General features: G+C 46.0%; 2 protein-coding genes across 8 annotated transcripts in view; one reads left to right on the forward strand and one right to left on the reverse strand.

The window, feature by feature from the left end:
• The window catches only part of LOC120447625 (teneurin-m), a 115,696-nt gene that overhangs the window by 23,388 nt on the left and 69,940 nt on the right, over positions 1–22,368 (reverse strand). The window lies entirely within an intron of this gene.
• LOC120447627 lies at positions 12,405–13,448 on the forward strand. 3 transcript variants are annotated; one of them, XM_039629127.1, is made up of 2 exons: positions 12,405–12,821; positions 12,890–13,448. In XM_039629127.1, the coding sequence occupies exons 1-2, from the start codon at positions 12,558–12,560 to the stop codon at positions 13,265–13,267; spliced, it is 642 nt and encodes a 213-aa protein (XP_039485061.1). In that variant the 5' UTR covers positions 12,405–12,557; the 3' UTR covers positions 13,268–13,448. The 3 variants fall into 3 exon arrangements, with proteins under 3 accessions (XP_039485061.1, XP_039485060.1, XP_039485059.1); XM_039629126.1 differs by having other exon boundaries at positions 12,405–12,818; positions 12,875–13,448; XM_039629125.2 differs by having other exon boundaries at positions 12,407–12,821; positions 12,875–13,448.

Raw genomic sequence — 22,368 nt, forward strand, 5'->3', positions numbered from 1 at the left:
AGGAGCAGCATCAGTGCCCAGAAGTCCGGCGCAGACTGTCGGTGTTTGGGGTCCTGTTTTCCCGTCCAAAAAATATGCAATAACAGGAGACTTGGGATTGGGCACTGGGCACTGGGCACTGGGCACTGGGCACTGGGCACTGGAAGCCACAAGGGTGGCTCTGGCCGGGAATGGGCCTTGTGGCACGTGGAATGCCATTGCCATGGCCCACAGACTGGCTACAATTTATTATATTAAGTATTAATGTTGGTCCCCGCTTGGATCCCTGTGTGCGTCTGCCGAGTTGAGCTGTGTGTATGTGCTGTATGCATAATCCGAAAGCCAAAAGTAATTATATTAAGTAATTGATGAATTTGCCTTTTTCCGCGACGAGCCACGCCCACCCCGCGTCCTCAGTTATCGGGGAAGGAGAGCCTGGGGAGTGCAGGAAGTGGGGGTTGCGTTATACGGCCATACCAGACGATTGGCAGACGGAAGGATGTGGATAGATCGCATAGTTCGACCCCAGGCAAAGGCGAATAAAATGAAATAAAGCGGCAAATAAAAATGTATTGTGTGGCATTTTAGGCGCACTGCGATGTCGCCAAACGACACTTCATAGAGATACAATGACCGGCAATTTTTTGATTTGGTCATCTGATAGGCGGCTGTTTCCGGTCGACGGGACAGAAGCTCTGAGCTAAGCTTTAAGCGCTTTAGATATACAATGGAGGCGCTTTTTTCAGCATGCGCTTGAAGATTTATTCGCACATTTAAAATTTGATTGAAATAAATGACTCTGTTTATGGTGATATGCACTCGCAAGCGCGGATATACAAAAAAGCCAGTTGATGAGCTTTTGTGGGGTTGCACTACAATTTTGGGGGTTGCGTGTCATCTTGATGGATTGCACTGAAACAGCCTTAAGGTTTAAAATGGAACAAGCGGATTTTGGGGTCAGGGGTGCTTGACAAATGGAGAGTACTGCTGGGCACAACTTCACGCTTTTAGGTTCATTTAGAACTGCAAGCCTGTGGAAACTCATTAACAAATCGATGTGAATGACTCTAAAGGGTATAGAAATTGGCAGAATTGGGTTTTAATGGTCACTTATCAGAGGCGTCGAAGACAATAAACTCTGGAATAACCATTCGCCATTCGGATGCGAGCGAATAAAATGATGCCGGAACCCAACGTTGCCGCACTTATCGCTAAGGAGCGTTACCAACGACCAGGGACATAAGCAAACGCCAAAAACAGAAACAGAACAGCACTAGAAGCCGAAGGAGCGGCAAAGTGAACTTGCGAAAATTTATTGGGGAAATTGGCCAAAGACGAGGGAACTTTAACGAAACGATACCGAAGTTTATTACTCAATTACAAAACCATCAAACTGAAAACAAAATGAAACGAAGCTCTTGCCGAGAGCAGAGCGAAATCCAAAGATAAATGAAATTGATAAGCGCGTAATTTATGTTTGGATTTCGTTTTATTCTGTCATTAACGCACAGTTGCCTCACCCAGTTGAATTGACCCCATCCCTCCAATTGTGCTTTGTATTTGGGTTGTTCTTGGTTGGGTTCCGACTTGGCACGCTCTTCCTTCGTTTGCGAAAACTTGGTCAAGGCTAGGCGAGTTTTCCTCCCCCCATTTCGGAATTTCGCCGCACCGCGGTGAAATTGGGAATGACACTGGTTTGGGCCCACATAATCGATCAAAATCGACCGAGTGCAAACGGCGTTAAACGGCATAGACTATTGCATTCTATAAAACCGATCGGAATTTTGCATTTTGTGGCTCCGATTCGGCAGGGTCTGTATGTGCATGTGCATTATGCTGCCACGCCCACCAGCATTATGCATAAATAATTTCGAAGCCGGCGGTCGGGCAGCAACAAAGGCTGCCGCTGCACATAATGAAAAATTAAAACATGAAAATTGTCAAAAACACCGACGCAGCAGAGGCAGCTGGGTGATTTGTGCTGGATTGGGGATGGCTTTGGGTGGGGCAAGGGGCACATTACCTGTCAGGCCTTCCCGGAAATGAAATTTTGCACTGATAGCAGGGGAAGTGGAGAAGTGGAAGAATGGAGAAGGGGGGCCGGTTCAACCGCATACATCAATGAATGCATGGGGAATGCACGGGGAAACGAGGAGCGATTCGGAAGGGGCAGGCTGACGATTTTGACAATTTTCGTTATGCAATAAAAATGATGTGCGGCGACAAAACTGTGCTACCAACTCACCGTTCATCGCTTATACAAACCGTTATACTGACACATTACCCAGAGCCCTGTGCATTTGTAATGCTCTGAGGCATGGGCCTGCGACATGTAACCCCCCACTTATTCTGGCCACCCGGAAAAGCGCAAGGAAAAAGCGCCATTCAATGGACATTTCATTAATGCTAAATGCGGGCGAACGAGCTTTAGAAATCGGCTTGGCAACGTTTCTGCTCGAGCCGGAAGTTAATTGAAAATGATGATAACGCATATGGAAATGTAATTGTTTGTGAACTGTAGCATGCAAGCCGCAGGAGGATTGAATTACTCGGTGCTCGGGAGGGATTTGGCTTTTAAAGCCGCCCCAAGTGGCGGTTCACATAAATACATGTCCCGACCACGTTGAGTGAAATGCATAAGCAGACGTGTTCACTCTGTTAGCAGATGTCCGCCACGCACTTTGCGTAAGGAAGGCCGCCAAGATTCCTGGCTCACCAAAATCCACTAAATCAATTCAATTTAATTACAAATCGTTTTGCTGTGCCCGCCTCCTTTCCAATGGCAACCAATTAGCCAACTGCCTCAGTGTTGGAAACGCGTTTGGGTAGCTTACTTTTCTGCGTTCGCCGCGGAGGAGAAAAAATTGCCTTTTAATCAGCGCCCCCGATGTCGGCTTAGCTGCTGATTGGATTGGTTATGGAGGTGAAGGTGGCCGAGAGACAGTGCTTTTTGTTGCCTTTGTGTAATTAAATCGGAGCCAGGGCAACTGAAACCAGGCAAATCAAATCGGCGACAGCTGAGAGCAAGGACGACAAGCGCTGCAAGGAAACAAAGAACCGAAAAACGCTTGCCAAATTATCCAAGTGCTAAATTCGGCATTTTGCGGTAATAAATCTTCCCTCCACTTCAGTTTAATGAATTTCAATTTTATTTTCGAGTTCAGTTTGAGTTCGGCTGAAGCAACCACATACAAAAGTAATTAGGAGGCATTTTTCACGGTTCGCCCGTTTCTTTCGCCGAGCTTAATTAAAATGGATATTTTCCCTGTGCCGCGATATTTATTTATTTGCGCGTTTCCTTGTGATTTGAGTGTTGCGGTAATTAAAATGACATTATTCAAAGTGACTTCAGCTAAAAGGGTCGACCCAGAGAACTGGGCCCAAAGGTCGTTGTAAGCGGCTTGTTTGTCGCCCAGATAGGCGTTTATTGCTTAGCGCCAAAGCGGACTATCTAGATGGCCCGTCCCTTGAACTCCTTTGAGAACTCCTTTGTAGGAAGGTACAAAATCAGAAAGCGATTAGTCCAAGATTTTGCTTTGTTGGTTCCGAAGTTGAGATGGGTTCTCTCTACTGCTCTTTCCATATGGAGAACCTCTCAAGGGATAGGAATAATTCAACGCACAGACAAATTTAATCCGCGTACATCGGCGCCTCAGTTCAATAAACTTGTATCTAGTCGAGAAATCCATTAACGCCCTCTAGTTGTGATCGATTTGCAGCGCCTATATGTCCGGCGAACACGAGATTGACTGCCTCGCAAAAAACAAACACGCACCGAAGTGCGCCATAAAAAATTGAGTGGAGTGTGAAGCATCTGCATTCCCTCAGCTCCCAAGCTGAACTACTATTTTTAATCACTTCAGCAGTTTCATTTTTTGCTGCTCCCGTTTGTTGCTCCTCTTCATTGTCTACTGCCTGAAGAGCAAGCACAATGACAACATTTAATAGATTGCCAAAGCCCAGGCCGATGGGCGGTGGGCGGTGGGCGGTCGGTGCTGGATGGTGGGCGTGTCTGTCTGGGGCTTGGCTTAGAAAAATGCCTAGGAAAAGCAAACAAAACGCATAGAAAAAGTTCCTGGTATAGACAAAGAAGTCGGCACCCCCACCGATCCCCCTTGATTTATTTTTTTGATGGGCCACGAGTTGAACAAGGGGTTAACTGCGCTATGAGTCACTGCATGAATGACTTGTTGTGGAGTAGCAGAGGTTTCAGGGTATTTATAAAGATATTTCTCTGCCGGCTGTTTGCTGATTTCGTACGCTGATAAGCATGAAAAGGGCCCGAGCCCTTCTTTTTTTCATATTCCCGGGAATGCATATAAATGAGGGGGTTTCCTTCGAGTGGGGTTGGGAGGGGTTCCATTTTAAGGACGTTTAACGGCATTTTTACACTTGCATGCGTCATCGTAGTAACCTTTCCGTTTGTTCGTGCGTGGCTCCAAGTGTTACACATTTGCATTTGACGTGTTTCTATATCCGTACCGGTTTTCCCTTTCCTCCCTGCAAACTGTGTGCAAAAAATAGTTCGGCTTTCAGTTATGAAAATGGCGCAGTTTTTCTTTTGGCAGTTGTTGCGTGGCTTTTCCAGACGCTGCTTATAATTGCTCCATTAAAATTTGTTTATGGCAAAAGTTTATGCCGTAAGTGAAGTTTCCCTGGCTTTGCTGCCAGTAATTAGAATGTCGGTAAGTTGCCATAGTGTGACGCTACTTTCGGCCCACTTAGCGCTATTCGCTGTAGCGTTACTCGCAATCGTGGTCTAAATATTTGTGGTACTACCCCCATCAAGGTACCGTTTCTTGGCACATTGATGGATCGCTCGTTTGAGATTCGCACTCAGCATCCCTCGACTCTCACTTTCGTCGTTTTACTCTTCGCTCCCCTCTAATTGGCCAAGATTGAATGACCCAAAGCCGACCCGACGCACCATTTGTTAGATGACTCATGCAAAAATGGGACCCACTTCGGCCGTCCTTTCTTGACCCATTCCAAAACATCTGCTCCATCAATTGGCAAAGGTCAGCAAAGGTTAGTGGGGTGTTGGAGGTTGGGGCGGTTCTTAATGGAGTTTTATTTTTAAGCCGTGCCTAAAAGCATGCTGTAAAGCTCGGCCCGCTCCGTTGTTTGTTTGTGCCTTTTAGGATGAAATTTAATATCATCGTCCTGCGTCCCGAAATGCACACTAAAAGGTTACACGACGCTTTTAATTACACTTTAAACAATAGCTGCACGCAGTCAGCTCCTGAACTTTGCCTTACCATGGGCAACCCATTTGATTTCCTTTTGCATTCCCCTCTTGGAAATTGCTGGCGTTTGCGATTTGCGCTTGATTAAATTCTAATTATAAAGCGTGCGTATTTTCGGTCGGATCCCTCCTATTCCGCCTGTCCATTTTCCCCATCTCTAGTTTCGGTTTCCCTTTTGAGCTGGTTGTTTACCATTTCCCTTGATTTTTACGACTTTTTAATGATTTTCACTGCCAGTCACTCATTTTGCCACCATCGCGTGTCCTGCGCTTTCCTTTCGTTGGCTTCACCAATTTTCTTTGACTTTTGCGTTCTACGTTTCGACAGTTCTACTCGCCCTGGATTGCTTTTTTGGATCTTTTCGGTTTCCTTCGGTTCGGTATTTGCTGGCGTCTGCCCCTCGAAGGGATGCCCCTGCCCACGGAGTCCCTTCCTGTCCCTGCCCCAAACGCTCCCCATTTTGTTTACTGCTAATGCGACTTTTAACGCTGATTAATGTTTTCTTTTCAACAGTTCGCCCTTCCATTTTCCACTCCCAGTGGGCTGGGCTTTTCACCTGTCAGAGGAAGGGGACTTTTCGGAAGGGAGGAGAACAATCTCCCATCCTGTTGTTCGTTCATTAAATTCATTTAAAACGTCTACTGCGACCACAAATAACATTGGCAGTCAAACAATTCGGCCGGGAGGCAAACAAATTGTTTGTTTGGCTGTCACATGTCAATAAAATTAACACTTTAACGAGAGACAGAGTGCACACGAAATATACATATTTTACACAATTCACAATCCAGGCCCGAGAAGAATCTTGTTCTTTTTCGTTGTTGTTTAATTAAGGCAACAACATCCATATCAAGGACTTAGTCTGGCAGACAATAATTTCCTTGACAGATGCAAAATGCTGAATTTCCCAAGCCAAATTGAAATTTATACAGGAGACACACTGAATCAGAGGGAGAATTCGAGAGGAGGATGCGAGAGGAGGGTTTCGGCTTTTATGCAAAATGCAAACACAAAAACATCGGAATGCAAATTGCATTAAGTGCTCTGTGTGATGACAGAAGAGGGAGACAGGCAGATGCATGGGGAAAGGGAGGGAGATATCGCTAGGTGAGATCAAATCATTTGCTAGTAAATTCAAAGCTATAACAGCAAAAAGTCAATTTTTAATTGATTATAAACATTGAAATATTCATTGTGCCATGACTTGAAAAAGTGGAAAGCCGAACGGAAAAAGTTGAAATTCGATTGCAGTTCTTTGTGGGCAACCAACATTAATGGGGAAAAGCCTAAAAGTGCGATTTGCAATTTTTCGCCGGTGCGGGGGAGTAATTATTATATTTTCCATAATTTTAATTAGTTGATAGTGCAAAAATAATCAAATTGCATTATCTGCGGCAGGCTCTTCGAGCCAGCGCGGGGTTGTTAAAGCGAATCGCCATGTTAAAGCCTTTTGTACATGAGAAATGCCTCGGGGAATCATAAAAGAGCCAGGCTAAACGCAGCTATATTCACACGCTCTTGTGTGCATTCATAAATGATGAATGAATTGTGCATAGAAATTAGGTAAGTAGATACGCACAGCCACATGCGAGCACTCGTGGCTTTAATTGATGGCTAGATTTCGATTTAATGCATTTTCCAAATTGATATTAATCAATTTTTGAATTATTTACGAGCATGCAATGAATAAGCCCAAAGCGACGATCCGGGATTGGTTATTTAGCAGGACCTTCTTCGAGTAAGTCCGTGCATACCGTGCACTGCAAATTGATTTGTGCGGAGTGAGAGTATTGCTGAGATGTGTTCTTTGGAATTTTGGCCAGGCACCTGGAAGTCAACAAACACATATTCGTTCCCTCCTCTTCAAGCCCGCATCCGAGTCCTTTGGCCCGAGTCAATCCCCAAAGTATGTGCATGCAGCTCTCGAATGTTTGGCTAGAGTTTAGACTATTCATGGGCCAACAGGACGACGTGAGCATCAGAAATGCCAATGGAGCTGCTGCCGAGGCAATAAAATATAAATTTATGGCCTATTTGCATGGCTTTTTGGAACAATCCGAGCATTTTTATTTGATGGAGTCCAGACTAACAGCAAAGCCTCAGCCTCAGTAAAGACCCAGGCCTTGGAGCCTAATGAGCTTTCCCCACATATGTGCCATACATACTTGGCTGTATCAGGACATGTATGCCTAAAAATTCTACAAGAGCCACCATCATTTCTCCCATATTTCTTTCGATACCTCTGTGAACATGTGTGTGAATTCACTTTATATGGCTTGAATAAAAAGTCAAATGCGAGAAAAAGTCAAAACCAGAAATATTTCTGTCTTATTGGCAAAGCGTTTGCGGTCTTAGCTCGGTTATGGTTATGCGTATTCTTGGCGCTATAGTTTTTTATTTATGCAGCATGTTCTCAGGGTCTCAGTCCCTAATAGAAAATGCATTCCCAAAGATTTGGCTGTGACACTGACTGGAGAGCGGCAAAAGTTTATGGAATGCCTGAGGGCGCTTCACTGGCACATTGAATGCAGACGCACACTTTCTAATTGTCTAACTCGATTTTGGGACCTACAAACTCTGCGTAAACAACCACCACCCTACCCAGTTCCGTTCAAAGTTTAGTGTCAAATGGGTAAATTTGATTACGATTCTTAGTTGGGTTATGGTAATCGAGTTGAAAATACTTCAAAGTTTCAATAATAACGATGAAGGCATTGACGGCTCCGCACTGCCTGGATGCCACGCAATTTGCCAGCTGCTCCATTGAATGGCTTTAACTTAAGTCGAAATAGTCGTCATAATAAATGAATAACCAGCCTTGGAGCTCCGCACTGAGGCTGTAGCTGCTTTCTAGCTACTAATAGCGTGCAAAAGTATGCCATGAAATATGCATAAAATCACTTGCAAATGCGCTAAGCGAGCGACGTGGCATGCCACGCGCATGGCGGCTGGCAGAATCGTTTCAGTTTTGTTGCTATTCCTGCTGCTGTTGCTACTGCATTTCGGCAAACGAGCTGCCAAATCAAAAATCGTTGAGAGTTGAGGTGTCAGTTGGTGGGAGTAGGCGGCGGCGAGCGGAAAAACGGACGGGGAAATTCACATTAGACAGCAGCCATGGCAGTCGACGTTTTTGGGTGAAATTGCGTGAAAGGAGCCCGGAGTGGCGTCTGGAGCAGCCTGCCTGCCTAAGGGTGGGCTCAAATGAAACCCATGCCAGAGTCACCCGGTTGCGTTGGGGGGAAAAAATGCAGCTCAACAAACGAGAAATTCTTGTGGGTGTGCGGGCGGTGAGTTTAATTGGCCCGAAGCCTCAAATTATGCAATAGTTGCAGTCGAAATTGACCGCAAACAAACCAGCAATAATTTTGAAATCATTTCTGTGCACCATAATTTATGCATAAATTCAATCTAAATTAAACATCAAACAAAGCGGGGCCCTCTGCCCCACCCATCGCCCTCTTGCGTGTCTGGTGGATCGTGCAATGCTCATTGCGACACATTCGCACCTGCAATTAGCTCAATGAACCTGCCAGCCCTCGCCATTTCGCGTTCTGTCACTCACTGCAGGCGGCAGCTGTCCAAAATGTAATATTTAACGTCATTTTATGCAAATTTAAATTATGTTAATGGGCAGCCAACCGGCAATTGATGATGAAGCCAGTCCAGCTGCAAAAACTGTCCTCCGTTCCAGGCTGATGATGATGACGACTGGTCCAGTAAATCAGCAATCCACTGCACCGATTTAAGCAGTTTGAATGTTTGCTACTTGATAGGCGCCTTCATTTAAAACTGATTCTGATTCCGGTTCCGATCCGGCCGTTGTCTTCGCCCATTAATGGCAATGCGAGTGCTTGACAAGTCAGCACGGCTCATTTGCATTTTAATAATAATAATCACAATAATGCACAATACCAGCAACGAGGATAACAATAAGCGTATGGAATCGCACATTCATCGGGAGGCAATGCGATAAGCTGTCGGAGCTGCAGTTCATCAAGCTTCCAGTGCCCTGAATTGGATCCCACAATGGCACGTTCCATCTCCTTCGGTGGCAACAGCGTGTGCGGCATTTACATCTTTTCTCCTTACCACCCAACCAGCCAACCAGCCAACCTTCCAAATTACCATCCACCCACCCAACGACTGCATTTCCCCACTGCCGAGCTCCTGTTTGTTGTCGTTAACGTTTTGTTTATATTTGCTTAAATGAGCGGCGCATACTCATAATTAGCATGCATGTGTGCATCTGGGGGACGCATCCGGATGCGTGGATGTGTCTGTGTCTGTGTCTGTATCCGTGTCAGCAATGCCTGGCTGTCTATGTGTGTGCGCTGCCATTGCAATTTGCTTTTGTTTGGTTTAAAAAGCGCGTTAAATTTGATCGTTGTTGCCGGCGGCTTTGTTTGCGCTCTCATTTGCCGCTGAAAGTGCGAACGAGTTAAAGTTCCTTTTAACGCACAACGGCCACCCTTCACTATCTCATTTCTCAGCCCCATAAAGCCCCAATATCAGCCCTGATTTTCAATACGAGCACTCACCCGAAGTGACAGGGTCATAAAATTGCGTATACGTACCTAAAAAGAGACAAGAAAAGATTGTTAATTTGGTAGGCATGGATGTGGCTAAAGTAAGATACATTTGGGATGGGTTTGGGGTACTGCCAGTGACAAGGCCTAAGTGAGGTTTAAAGATTCAATAAAAAATCACTTAACTCTCCATAAGAAGCTTTCTACGTTATACATACAACCGTACAACGGTAGGGAGAAAGTGGCGAAGAAAGCGGAAGGGAAAGTGGCTGCACACTGGGAGAGTGGCAAAACTGCAGGAAACTAAAGCAATTCCAAATGGAAAACTGCTGCAAATTAATCAAATGCCTTTGCAGTACGGAAAGGCGAGAGCGAGACGAAAACGGTCAAAGGACAGGACTTACAACAAAGCACACGAGAACGTCAGTCACTCAGTCAGTCTGTCACAAAAACACAAAGACACAAAGACACAAAGACACAGGCGAACGATAAAAGCCAAAGGCAAGAGACCCTTTTTCCGAACCCAAACCAACCAAACCCAACCCAACCCAACCCTTCAATATGCACACACACTAGGGGTGTATATACTTATATATCGGTACGCATTAAATCGATAACACGATTTTTCAGCACGCACACAGCTCCCCGTCGAACCCGGACTGAAGTCCAAAACAACTGGCTGACTGTGAGTTAAATTGTCAGTTTCATTACGTGGCAGCTTTCCCAGCTCCTTTTGCTGGCTGCTTCCTGCCCCGGAACTCCGGAACTCCGGAATGTTCCTTGCTTTTTTAAAGCCAAATCACTACGTCTGCGCGTGAGCGTTCGCCGTAACTCCGCTTGCAGTGCGACAAGCGATTTTTCAAGTTGCCGCTTCATCGTTCTGCCAAGCTGCTCCTCCGGGTTTTTTGTTTGGTTGTGCGGTTTCTGGGTTTCTGCGTTCTGGGCGCCAGCAAACTCAATTTTCGGCAAAGGGCAGGAACGCATCGAGAGCGGAGAAGCGAAGCCCCTGGGACTCCCAAGACCGACGAGTCCTGCGTTCTCAAGAACTTAAGGACCTTGACGCTGGTGAGTTCAACAAACATTTAACTGATTGCCTGGGCGTGTGTTCGTGCCCAGCCCTGCCTGATTTTTTGATTTGCAATACACCTGGGAGCGGGACGGCCCTTGGCCACGAAAATGTTTAGCTTATTTGTTAACGCTGGAAAATAAATTGTCTGTGCGTGCGGTAATTGTAAATTATGTACGGGCCAACAGACAGACAGACAGAGCAGCCGCGTTATTGACACCTCTCCAACGTACGGGTATGCCATGAATTTTTGATCGAAACTATGAGTGGAACCAGGGGGGGCGGCTTGCCAATAACGATGTCAATGCGATGAGCTTGGCGGAGGCAGCACCAAACTAGGCTTTTGATTGCTGGTCCCCATCCAATCCAATCTGATTCCAAACGCCCCCAGCTAAACCAATTCAATCAGGGAGCCTGCAACCCTCAGAGTAATCCACTTTGGGCTCCCGAAAGTGTGCAACAATTCCTTTTAAACTTCCTGCTGACACAAATCAGAATGGGGCCGTAACTCAAACTATCTCCACCTCCGCTCGGCAGAATCAATAACCATAAACCGAAGTTCCTTATGCTCACATGGAGGAGCCGCATAAAAAGTGTGCCACATGCTCGGGGAAATCACTAAATTCAGCCAGAGGCAAGGTGTACCTCATCATTTATGTGTGGCAGGGGTAAGAAACGGCGAGCCCGAAAACCGAGTCATGCCCACGTTGATAACTGAGAGTGCTTATCACGCCCACTTCCCCCTGATCCCCTCCTCCTGCCGATTCCGCCGAGTACCGACTACCGACTACCGACTACCGACTACCGACTGCAAGTGACATTTGCATGCTTACTTAAACAGCAAAAAGCAGCCTCTACGACAGCCACGTCGAGCTTGGCACGTCTGCGTCAACTATGCTTTACATTTCGGCCAGACTCGGTCTCGGTTACGGTCTCGGTCTGAAGCAGAGACTCAGCTGGAGTCTAGGACCCAGAAGCTAGGAGAAGGCCCACTGGTGTTGTCAGTAGGCAGGCAGTCGCACAATCCTGTCGACGTCACATCAGCACACGTGGTAGTAAAAATCAGACGTGTGGGCGCTGCTCGAGGAGCACACACAGGCCTTGGTAAAGTCGAAGTCCTAGTTGCCGCAGTCGAGCTGAGCCGAGTCCTGCCTCCATGTACTTTGATTGCTTGCACGTTACCCGTACAATTTTCGGTATGATGGCGGCAACATTTCATGATTTCTTGTACGTGTTTCTGCCTGTAAGCACGCGTCCTTTCCTCTGCCTCTCGTGTCTCACTGTGTCCTGCGACGCTCGTCCTTCGCCCCAGATCTATTCCGGCTCATGGGTTCCGGAGTAATGTATGCAAGCACTTTTTGTATATGACGCCGTTGCGCTTTGGGTCCTTGGCGTGTTTGTTTGCCTGGTGACTGATGATGGTTTGGCTGGTTTTGCTCATTTTCCACCGCCACTTCTGCCGCTGGTTTTTCAGCAACAGAATCGTCCTGCTAATAAATCAATGACGCAATTCTGGGACTTCCAAGTAGGCGATGATTTATGTTTGGCAAAAGGGTTTTCAGGAATGCCGGGCCTAATTGAGTTGCCCTTGATGGATCAGTCATTTTAAGAATGGGGCTTGGCCAGTACGAAGTAGATCCCGCATAAGAATGATCTAAAAATTCTACGTTGTTTCTTTTGGTATAACATTGTCTTGAATAGATTTTTTTCAAACCGTTTGCACATTTGATATCGCAAAATATGGAGATAACTGTACCGCCGCCGGACTCGCACTGGTCGTTGAGGTTTGTGGACATCGTCAAGCCTTTTCCAGATCAGACTGTGGCCAATGCCACCTACAAGGTCATCCGCTTCTTTTATCCACCCTTTGCCCTGGAAACGGTCGATGTCACTCACGTGGTCAGCGATCCCGAGCTGAATAGTTTAAACGTGGGACTGTTTGTGGGCTTTCCCTTGTTTCTGGCCTGCATCGGCTATGGGATGTTTAAATATGCGCGGAATGTGGTGAGTCTTGTGTGTGACCCTATAACCTGTGATCCAAGTCTTACCTCGTGCAGCATTCGGTGCCTAAGGAGCGACCATTTAAACTGTATGAGCTTGAAAAGCGCATGAAGGCCAAGTACGGCCCGGAATACAAGCAGGGAATCTGGAAGCGAAAGGACATTCCTGACCCCCTTCTATTGACCAATGATCCATCCGAACCAGTGGAAAAGAGCAAACACGACCGTGGTAGCAGCATGTCAAACAACTTTTTCATTGAGGACCACTGGCTGCCCGAATCCGTTGAAAACTTTATCAAAACCGATGGTTCCGTCGATAAAATCAGGGGGAAAACTGAAAACGGCGAGAGCCGCATGTTTGACTGTAGCACTCAGTTGGGTCGCCACTCGGATCTGGCTGGAGAAATTAAAAACGCCTTAAAAGAGCGTAAACGCAAGGCCGAGAAGTAGGAAAGTCTCTTATCCAATCCAACCAAGCTTTCTATGCCTTCTAAGCAAAGAAATCGATTTAAGATCTTTCAATTCCGTTTCATGATTGGGCCCTTATTGCGACTGGAATAGTGTCAGCTTTGGGCTTTCTCGGTTGGTGCAATAAAATGAAGTGATTGTTCGGTTTTGTATTTTGCAAAAACACAGAGAACCCCATGGAGTAAGGGAAAGACATGGCACATAGGATTAGGTGGTGGTTTTGGGGCAGACTTGGGTAATCATTTGGCAGCGCATGTGTCGGATTATTTTGTTGGTTTGCGTTTTATTTAAATTTGCTTTCCGCTGCCTTTTAGCTCGTGCGGTGGTTGTCTGTCGCCCGAAAATCTGACGGCAGCTGAAAAGCATGCTAAGCTTGCTGCTTTCTTTTTGCTTTGGCTCAAAGCAAATTAATGATTTGCCATCAAGCAAATAAATCAAAAGCTTCAAAGCAGATCTCCGGCTTAGCGCGGTGCGGTGGAATCCTGCGGCTGGCTATATAGACCTGCTCCACTTTAAAGCCGGACCCAAATTCGTAGTTTTATTTCGCAGCTATTTCCACTCAACTAAGCGCATGCATTGATGATATATCCCGTTCGTTTTACACCCCTTCCCATTGACACGACATAAATAACCGTGTGAGGCTGTTATAATTTATAATCCTTGCTGTGGACCCCCAGCGACAACAACAGCAACAGCAACAACAACATCAACAACCACAACAACAGGAGCAGGAGTAACAAGAGCAGAAATAACATGGGAATGCCGGGGGAGTGCAAATATTTTTGCTTGCTCCTCTCGGTCTCTATGATTCGAGTTTCCTCTTTCTTTTTTGTCGTATTTTATTTATTTGAAACCTGCCCATGCGAGATCTTTCCGGCTCAGCCTCACCCAGGTTGGCAGCACAAATATTTTGTTGGTTCCTTTCCGAGCTACCCACCCAGCCACTATTCCACACCCGCTCGGCTGCATTTAGTTTATGTGTGTTACCTTTTTTCCCCGGCAAAATGAGGTCAAAAGTTTATTGGCTAACAAATGTGTGCGCAAGTAGGCGGGGTGTTGCTTTCGCAGACATTAATGTCAGACCCAAACGATACTGAAGAGTTTTGGGCAAAGCTTTAATGCCGATAAACAAATTGCATGCATTTAGCTACACGCCTCCCATCGAACGAAATATGGGCAAGGTTTGGGCACTTTTCAATGATCCTGCAGCACACTTGATGGCACGCCATAAGAACAAATCAGCTGTCATAATTGTATGGCTAAAAAAAGCAGCCAAACTATTTTAAGTATTTACATTAAGCACATCAACATGTTTGTCCTACACACAAGCTTTTCTGTCCAATTAAACTGGGAATAGGATCTAGCTGGAAAGGGATACAGGCATAGGATATCCCATTCGCATCCACCTTTGAGTGAACATCAATCGAAGTGCTGTAATTCAGACCGGGGGGAAAGATTCGAGTTTCCTCTGATCAGCCCAAGGTGAACATTAAGCTCCCCCACCCCTCTAGAAGGACGAAGTTGCTCGCCGTAAAAGCATTTGGTTCAATGTTTAATGACGACGGACTCGATAATGGAGAAAGCATACCATTTGTGGGTGCCACTTCTCCCGCTGGGAAAACCACCCCTTCCATCGCAGTGATTATGACAGCTTCTTTGCCGATGAGCGACTCTGCTCCTGTCATTTCTCACTGGTATCCACTGTAGTTCTGCCAGATTTGCAGGCTGCTTGGGCTTTAATTAAACGGCAATTGTGGTCATCAGTTGTCAGGTTCTCTTGTGCCTAATCAGTTTGCGTGATGAAAGACTAAGCTGGGATTACGGAATGTCTGCTATGCGGGTGCGACATTTGAATAATGAATGTCAACTTGATGTTCGGCTTGCAGGGGGAAAAATATAAGCTCGACCTAAGTCCCAAATGTCACTCCGCTGTCAATTGTAGGTAAATCCAAGGCCCAGAGATTCGGGCGGTATCACCAGTGGAGGAGGTCAACTAATTGGGGCGTGGCCCAGCTGGTTTTGGCCAGCTGACAAACTAACTAACCAACTAACTGACGTAACTAGGCAAGGCAATTGGCCTACCCGTTAGTTCGTCCCGTCATTTGTCCATGTGACTGTCAGTTTGCTTGGCCTTCTGTACGCTTGCTGTTTGACCATAAACTAATGCACCTAATTGCTGTGATTATGTCGTTTGTGATTATCGGAGTGTGCCTCCGTGTCCTTTTCCCCGTTCCCATTTCTGGAGAGTTCTGTGCCTCTGCCTTTGCCAATGCATTGCAATGCCCGCCTGGATGCGTTGCGTACAATTAGGCGCCACAAAAGCTAAATCTCATTTAGCAATCACGGGTCCTCTGCCTTTCATCAAAACAATATTCGCAAATTGGCCAAAGCCATTACTGATAATCCCAGCAGGCTCAGAATTCCGTTGCTGATTGGGTTAACAAATACCCGCAGTAACTCCCATACCATCACCCTCGCTCCACTCAGCTTCCAAAACTTTGGCTACCCCTTTTTTTGGCCCGATTATTATTCGGGCTGTCGGAAACTTTTCAGCTGACAAGTGTGACAAGTTTCAAGGCCCATAACTAAGGCAGCAAAGCACCCCCACCCAGTTCACCTTGTGCGAACGACTCCAAGTGCAAAACTCCCCGAACAAATGCTCCGGTTTCCAGCCACCAACCTAGGCCCATTACACATGTAGACGGAAAAGCAATAATGGTAAATTTAAAGCCACCCAACCGGACGGAAATGGAGGCAGGGAGGGAGATCAAGATGGAGGTGGAGTTGGAGTTGGAGGTGGAGGTGGAGGTGGAGATACTTCACATGACTAGTTAAACTTTTTGCCATTGTAATAGTTATGCTTGGTTGGTTTCTCTTTCTTTCGAGACTGAAACTGAACCAAACCGAATCCCACAAACCGAAGGTTCCTTGGGGGTGGTTGCTTTACATGCTTATGTATGGCTCCTGACTCCTGGTTTCTCTGTTTCTGCCTCGGGTTTCTTTGGTTATGCGCATAATTTATAGAGTGCGACAATATGCTGCCCTCTGTCTGGTTTCTAGAAAACTTTTCGATTCTCGTTCAAGAAAGTAAGATTTCTTTGACCGATACAGCTGCCAAGTCTGAGTGTGTGTGCGGTCAAATTTTGGGGGTCAAAGAGCACGCAGAAGTCAAGGCTATTACCATAAGGGTATCTGGGAGACCTTCCGAGCTTCTCTCTGGGCTCTCTGCTGCAACTCTCCACCAGATTGCCAATTCTCATTGAAGTTGTGGAAGTTCCCTGTGGAACTTGGGGAAATAAAATTCAGACACAGCAGTCGCCCCACATGACTCGCACACTCCACTCTGTTGCCGTTGCTTTTCGACAAACGTTTAGGGCGATAAAAATGCAGAAACAAAAACATTTCGTTAGTTGCATAAATTTCGTTACATTTTTGTTGCTGCCGCTGGTCTGCTGATAAAACAGCGTCAAAAAAGTGTCGTCGAGGGAGCAACTTGGGACAAACTGCGCAGAGCAAGGAGAGATGTAGCTAGATACGAAAGTGAGTTTGTTGCGTTGCCTAAACAAGCTGCGAGGCAGCAACAGCAGCCGCAGGAACGACAGTCATGCGAGAAAAGTTTTAAGTACACATTTACGAAAGGCAACGCGAAGTTGTTCCCTCCCATTCCCCCCGCATTAAAATTTAAAAATTTGCGCCTTCGCTTACTTTTCTGTGGTTCCCCCGAAAACCTCTCTTTAATCAGGGAACGCAGTTCAATGGCCTCCAAGACATTGTGGTTCCTCGCATGCCTCTTAATCCTGCAGCAAATCCCACACCTCAAAATTACATACACGTGCAACCCCCGTTTGTATCTCTATTTACAAGTTATGTCCCACGTAAAGGTAAATAAAGTTGCACCAAGCGCTGCTGCAACTCGCTCGTTGCATGCCACCGAAGTGACGTGCACTCCCTCCTCCGTTCAAAGCGCTTGTGGTTCGCCGTACAAATCCCAAAACCATTTCACTAATTGAAATGAATTTTCATACAGCAGAAAGAGGAGCAACAGCAGTAGCAGCAGCAGCAGGATGTGGCGCAACTCCTGGCTCCTGTATGCAGTTGTGGGTGTATGTGTGTGTGTTAGACACTTTCGTGTCGCAGCACAAAATTGTAATGACCTCGGGCACTAACAAAAGCGTTGCAGCCGAATATGGGAAATGTACGGCAAAAGGCAGCTGTGATGCATGACACGTCACAAGATCCTTCGTCTTGCACAGTTGAATGACTTATCATCCGGGTGGGAGCGGAAGCCTCAAGAACTCGAATCCTCCCAGGCAATGCTGTCGAATGAAATATGAATTTGGAATAGTCCGGTGTATATGTGTATATAATATATAAAAGTTCTGCTTTTCTGCTGCTAAGTCTCACTTGCGTTCTAAAAATATTCCAATTAAAAATTCATATGGAGCAATTTTGCTTCTACTCGAATTTCACTTCGGGCTGGGAGAGTTCCGATCCCCAAAAGGATTCAACCACTCGATGTGTCTCAAGATGCTGGCGGAGAAAGTAAATGGGCGGAGAAAACGCAGGGTCTTTTTTTTTTAATAATTGTGCAATATCGCCGTCTTCAGGAATTTTCAAGTTCATAATTATGAGATGGCTGGCTGCATTCGTCGTTCATGGCCTCCTCCAACCCTTATATTTTGCCACTTCAATTTTTAATTTATTTTGAATAAGCAGAAAAGGCACAAAAGGCGTTGCCCAGACACTGTCGGCATTTCCCACAACGGAAGTCAGTCCCCACAGCTACTGATGCCGATGCTGCTGCTGCTTGTTTACATTTTTGCAGCTGGCCGAGCAGCGCTGCGTATACGTAATGTCGAGTAATGTGCGCACTCCTTGTGAACGGTGGCCTATTGAAAGGCGTTAAGCGTGGCATGTATATGCAAAATGGCGACAAAGCGAGCCTGCAGGGAACGCATTCATGCTACTTCTTCTATCCCACTTCTTCTACCCCAGCTATTCTAAGCCATTTGCTTGGCATTTTTGTTTTGTGCAGCCGGGTAACATTATTTTAATTAACATATTTATATGAGACGGGGGAACAAAAGCCAAGTCACTCTCCGCCATATGGCTCGTGTGCGTTGCAATTTTAATTATACACATACATAGATGCCGCAACTGGAAATCTTGTGGAACGAGCAGTGCAAAATGCAATGTTGCCATCTAAAAATCATTAAAAATTGTTTGCGAAGGGCAAAATCATTAAAAACATATAAATTATGCAGACACCCCCACCCTGCGCATGTCTCATAATTATGCAGCATATAAATGCCACCAGTAAAGACAGCTGCGAAGGATGCTGGGGATGCTGAGGATGCTGAGTCGGCGGAGGATGCTGAGGACGGAGGCAAACATTGTTTTGTTAATGTTCTGCATGACTTCGCTGCATATTTATGTGGGGAGGCCGGGCCAAGACGAAAGGGATTCAAAGGATATCTGGGCTGGGCCAAGTAATTTCGTGTGCGCACCTGAAAGTATGCTTAAAGAAATTCAAAAGCCCAGACTGGAAAAACTTATGCCTGCGCCTGCCTAATTAAGTCGCCAGAAGAGTGTATTGGAGGTACTTTTAGTTTTTAGTTTCGTCAAAAGTAGACGGGAATTTTAGGTATTTTGGCCAAAGAGCAGATCTTTGGCTGGGCCCCACTTGGGTCGTTGGGTTCAATCGCACTCAATATCAATAAATTCCGCAACAATCTGCATTCAAAAATCAAAGAATACACACATCCACAGGACTGTGGACTCAGAGGGACCGTGGGCGGGAAACAGGCCAGACAGGCGAACATAAAATGCCAATTTCTAGTTGCCAAATGGTTATTGCCTGGTCTATAAATGCAGCAATAGCAACAACTGCGGCGGGAGCTGGACTTAAATTCACGTACGAGACCGAAATGGCCACAGCTCTTACCTATGGCCAAAGGCAAAGCCATAGCTACAGCTATATTGCCGTGGCCAAATGCATGAGTGCTGATATATGCACACTCTATCGCAGGCCACGTATATACGTATGCACGTATGTACATATGTATATGTATATGTCTGGCAAGTTAAGTGCCAAGCGGAACACGAAGGCAATTTGTTGCGTCACAAAAAATGGCAGCCGAAACGTAGATCGAATGGATATGAGCTAGGTCCGCCTCCATTACCGCCACCTGCCTTCCCCTGCTGCAGATAAAATTAAAATTGTGCGTGAAAAGTGCAGGATAAAGGGTATGGCACATATCCATTCAACGGGTGCCAAGTAAGGGCTTTGTACTTAGTCGGCATAAAATATAAATTACTATGCTGCGCCATAATAAATTTCAGTTTGCGTAAAAACGTTAAATATATATACACTATACGGGACGAGGAGGCTGCTGCCGCACTGGAACGGGCCAAAAACCCATTATGAATGAATTTAGTAGCAGCAGCAGCAGCAGCAGCAGCAGCAGTAGCGGCAAAAACCAAAACGTGCCGGCTCTTGTTCTATACATATCTCTTAGCACCTCCCTTAGTACGACATCCCCTTATATTTTATACACATTTAAAGCACTTTCTGGGGATCCCCGTCGCCCAGACCAATCCAAAAGAGTCGGGGCGGAGGTCAGTTGAGGTTTTGCAAAAATGCTCGCAAATTTACGAGTATTTCCATGGCTGGCAGCAGCGATAAACCAGAACCAGAACCAGTCGAAAGCAATAACGACCGGCCAATAGACAGTGAACTACACTCTCAACTCTCGAATTTGGACACCCGACTCTCGAGTCTCGACTGGACAGAGCCAAGCCGGCTGAAGGACACCCGGGTGGCCGGACGCAGGACCTCTCCTGCAGACGCCGGGATGGCCTTAGTGTAGGCGTTTCAACTAGCAGCCGGTCGAGTTGGTTTACTTGGACTGGTCTACTGGAGGTGTGGAGGCGAGCGGTCAATGACAGCGGAAAGTTTTTCTGCAAACTAGCCTCGAAAGCTATGAAAAATTAAAGCAACAGGAAGGAAGGGGAAAGTGGAGGGCAGGTAGCGCAAGTGGCAGGGGAGGGGAGCGGTTGGTCGGCAGCACAGACTGCCGCATCAAAATGCCGCAATGGCCTGTTATTATAATGAAAACGTAGAAGGCATTGGTAGCAACAGTCTGGTGCGGCGAGCTGTTGGACTGAAAAGTTTTTAAGGGCAGCGGAAGCCGTTTACATTTGCATGGCCAATGCTCAGTCGAGCTTTTCAAGTGCAGGGCACGGCGATTGTGCAGACCCCCTCACAGGTCATTAACAATTTACGGTGTAAAGGACGGCCCAATCAGGACGTGAATCTCAGCAGCGTTTTATCAAAGCTTTAAGGTGCGCAGCATTGGGACTGCGATTGGGATCGAATTGGAGAGCAGTGGTTTTCGAATTGCACCAGAGCAACGCAGCCACCTACCTCGAATATGTCGAATTTGGTTTTGAATGCTCTTTTTTGCACTCTGGCTATGGCAATTTTTGCAACTCTCTTGCTGCAATGTACGTATACATATATATTTTAGTCCTTGTCCCAACTTTTGTGTCGCTTCACGACAGGATGTATGTGTATCCAATCGTGCAGAATGCCCATTTTTATATATATTTGCATATGGTGCATAAGCATTTTTTCATCTCTCGCCCAGAAATTTTAAGCTACATACATGGGAACCAGCGTATTACGTACAACATTTTCCCAAAAAATAACTCATGCTGTAGGCCCTCGTTTTCTGCCGGCCTGATTCATTCATTCATTTGCAAGTTCGGCTGCCTGCTCCTCTTCGTTTTTCGGGTGCCAGAAGTCAACAAATAATATTTTCCATAAAAATTGGCACTGGCGGAAAAATTGAAATGAAAATATACTCAGCTTTGGGGGCGGGGCAGGACAGTGGAGAGGACGCTGCCAAATGTCGTGTGATTGTGTGTGCCTTTTATGTTTATTCATACACACGCAGCGATGAGTGCGTGAGTGTGTGGGCCAACCTGAATCTCAATTTGATATAGAGTTTAATCAATATTTGTGTTACGATGACAACGAAGCCTCCGCTGGGCATCCCTCTCTGCTGCATACTTTGCGGCTGGCAGGTTAGAATGTTTATCAATTTATGCACAAATGCAAATAGAATTTCATAAATAGTCATTTAATTGCACTTTGGGCCAGCAGGAGAGGAACACAGGACGGCCTATAAACGATATGTAAAATGCAAATTGGCGGACAGAAAGAACACTTATGCAGTGTCATATGCAAAATTCATCTGTCACATTAAAGTGCCCCGAATCCCGGCGAAAGCCTGACATTAAATTAAATCCAGGCCACGGCCACAATCGGCTAAAACACGAAACTTTTGAAAGCACAGGCGGAAAGTAAGCCAAAGGCCCAGCTGCGCTCTTTTAGGACTAAAACAAATGTCTTGGATAAAAAATGAGTACAGCACACACACACAAAAATTACAATTCTTGGCATATATTCGATAACGCAGCAGTTCGTGGGTGTGTGTATTTGCATAATGCAAAAATAAAAACAAAAGGCTATACAAACAAATGCACATACATATGCAGGCTGCAGCAGTGAACTGCAGTGGCAGCAGCCCGAAAGTGTGTTACACAAATGTATACGAACGATTTTGGTCGTCCAAGTGAAGTTATGGTGGGCGGTGGGCAAAAATCTTGTTTGTTTAGTTCGTTTCGTTACTTTCTCGCATTTGTTGATAATTTAGAAAAAGCTCCCAAATGTATGCAGCTTACAGGACAGCGAAATGCATCAAGGATTCGCAACCTGTCCGTCGATATGGCCCTATTTAATTAATAGACCTATAAATGCTCTACCCTTCAGACCTTCATGTGTGAGCCGCAGTTGTTTGTTAGTTTTTCCAGGCTCCTATTTAGGCCCCTGCGGTCGTTTGGCTTTTTTCGGTTTGTTGGGCCGCCGATGCCTTTTCCATTGCTGTTGCCAACAATTTTCACTCCACTTTCGAATGTTTTTATCCCCAAAGTCTGCTTGCGGATATGCATAGAGCGAAAAACAAACAAACCAACTCTAACTTAACCGAACCGAACTGAGAGCCCAAAGGAAAAAAGGG

The sequence above is a fragment of the Drosophila santomea genome, chromosome 3L (genome assembly GCF_016746245.2).
Source record: "Drosophila santomea strain STO CAGO 1482 chromosome 3L, Prin_Dsan_1.1, whole genome shotgun sequence".
Lineage (NCBI taxonomy): Eukaryota > Metazoa > Arthropoda > Insecta > Diptera > Drosophilidae > Drosophila > Drosophila santomea.

Excerpts from the sequence above, each read along its gene's own strand:
- LOC120447627 (XM_039629125.2), top strand. The coding sequence starts at position 12,558 with ATGGAGATAACTGTACCGCCGCCGGACTCGCACTGGTCGTTGAGGTTT. Across the intron at positions 12,822-12,874 it reads TTAAATATGCGCGGAATGTG|CATTCGGTGCCTAAGGAGCG; the intron begins GTGAGTCTTGTG and ends TACCTCGTGCAG.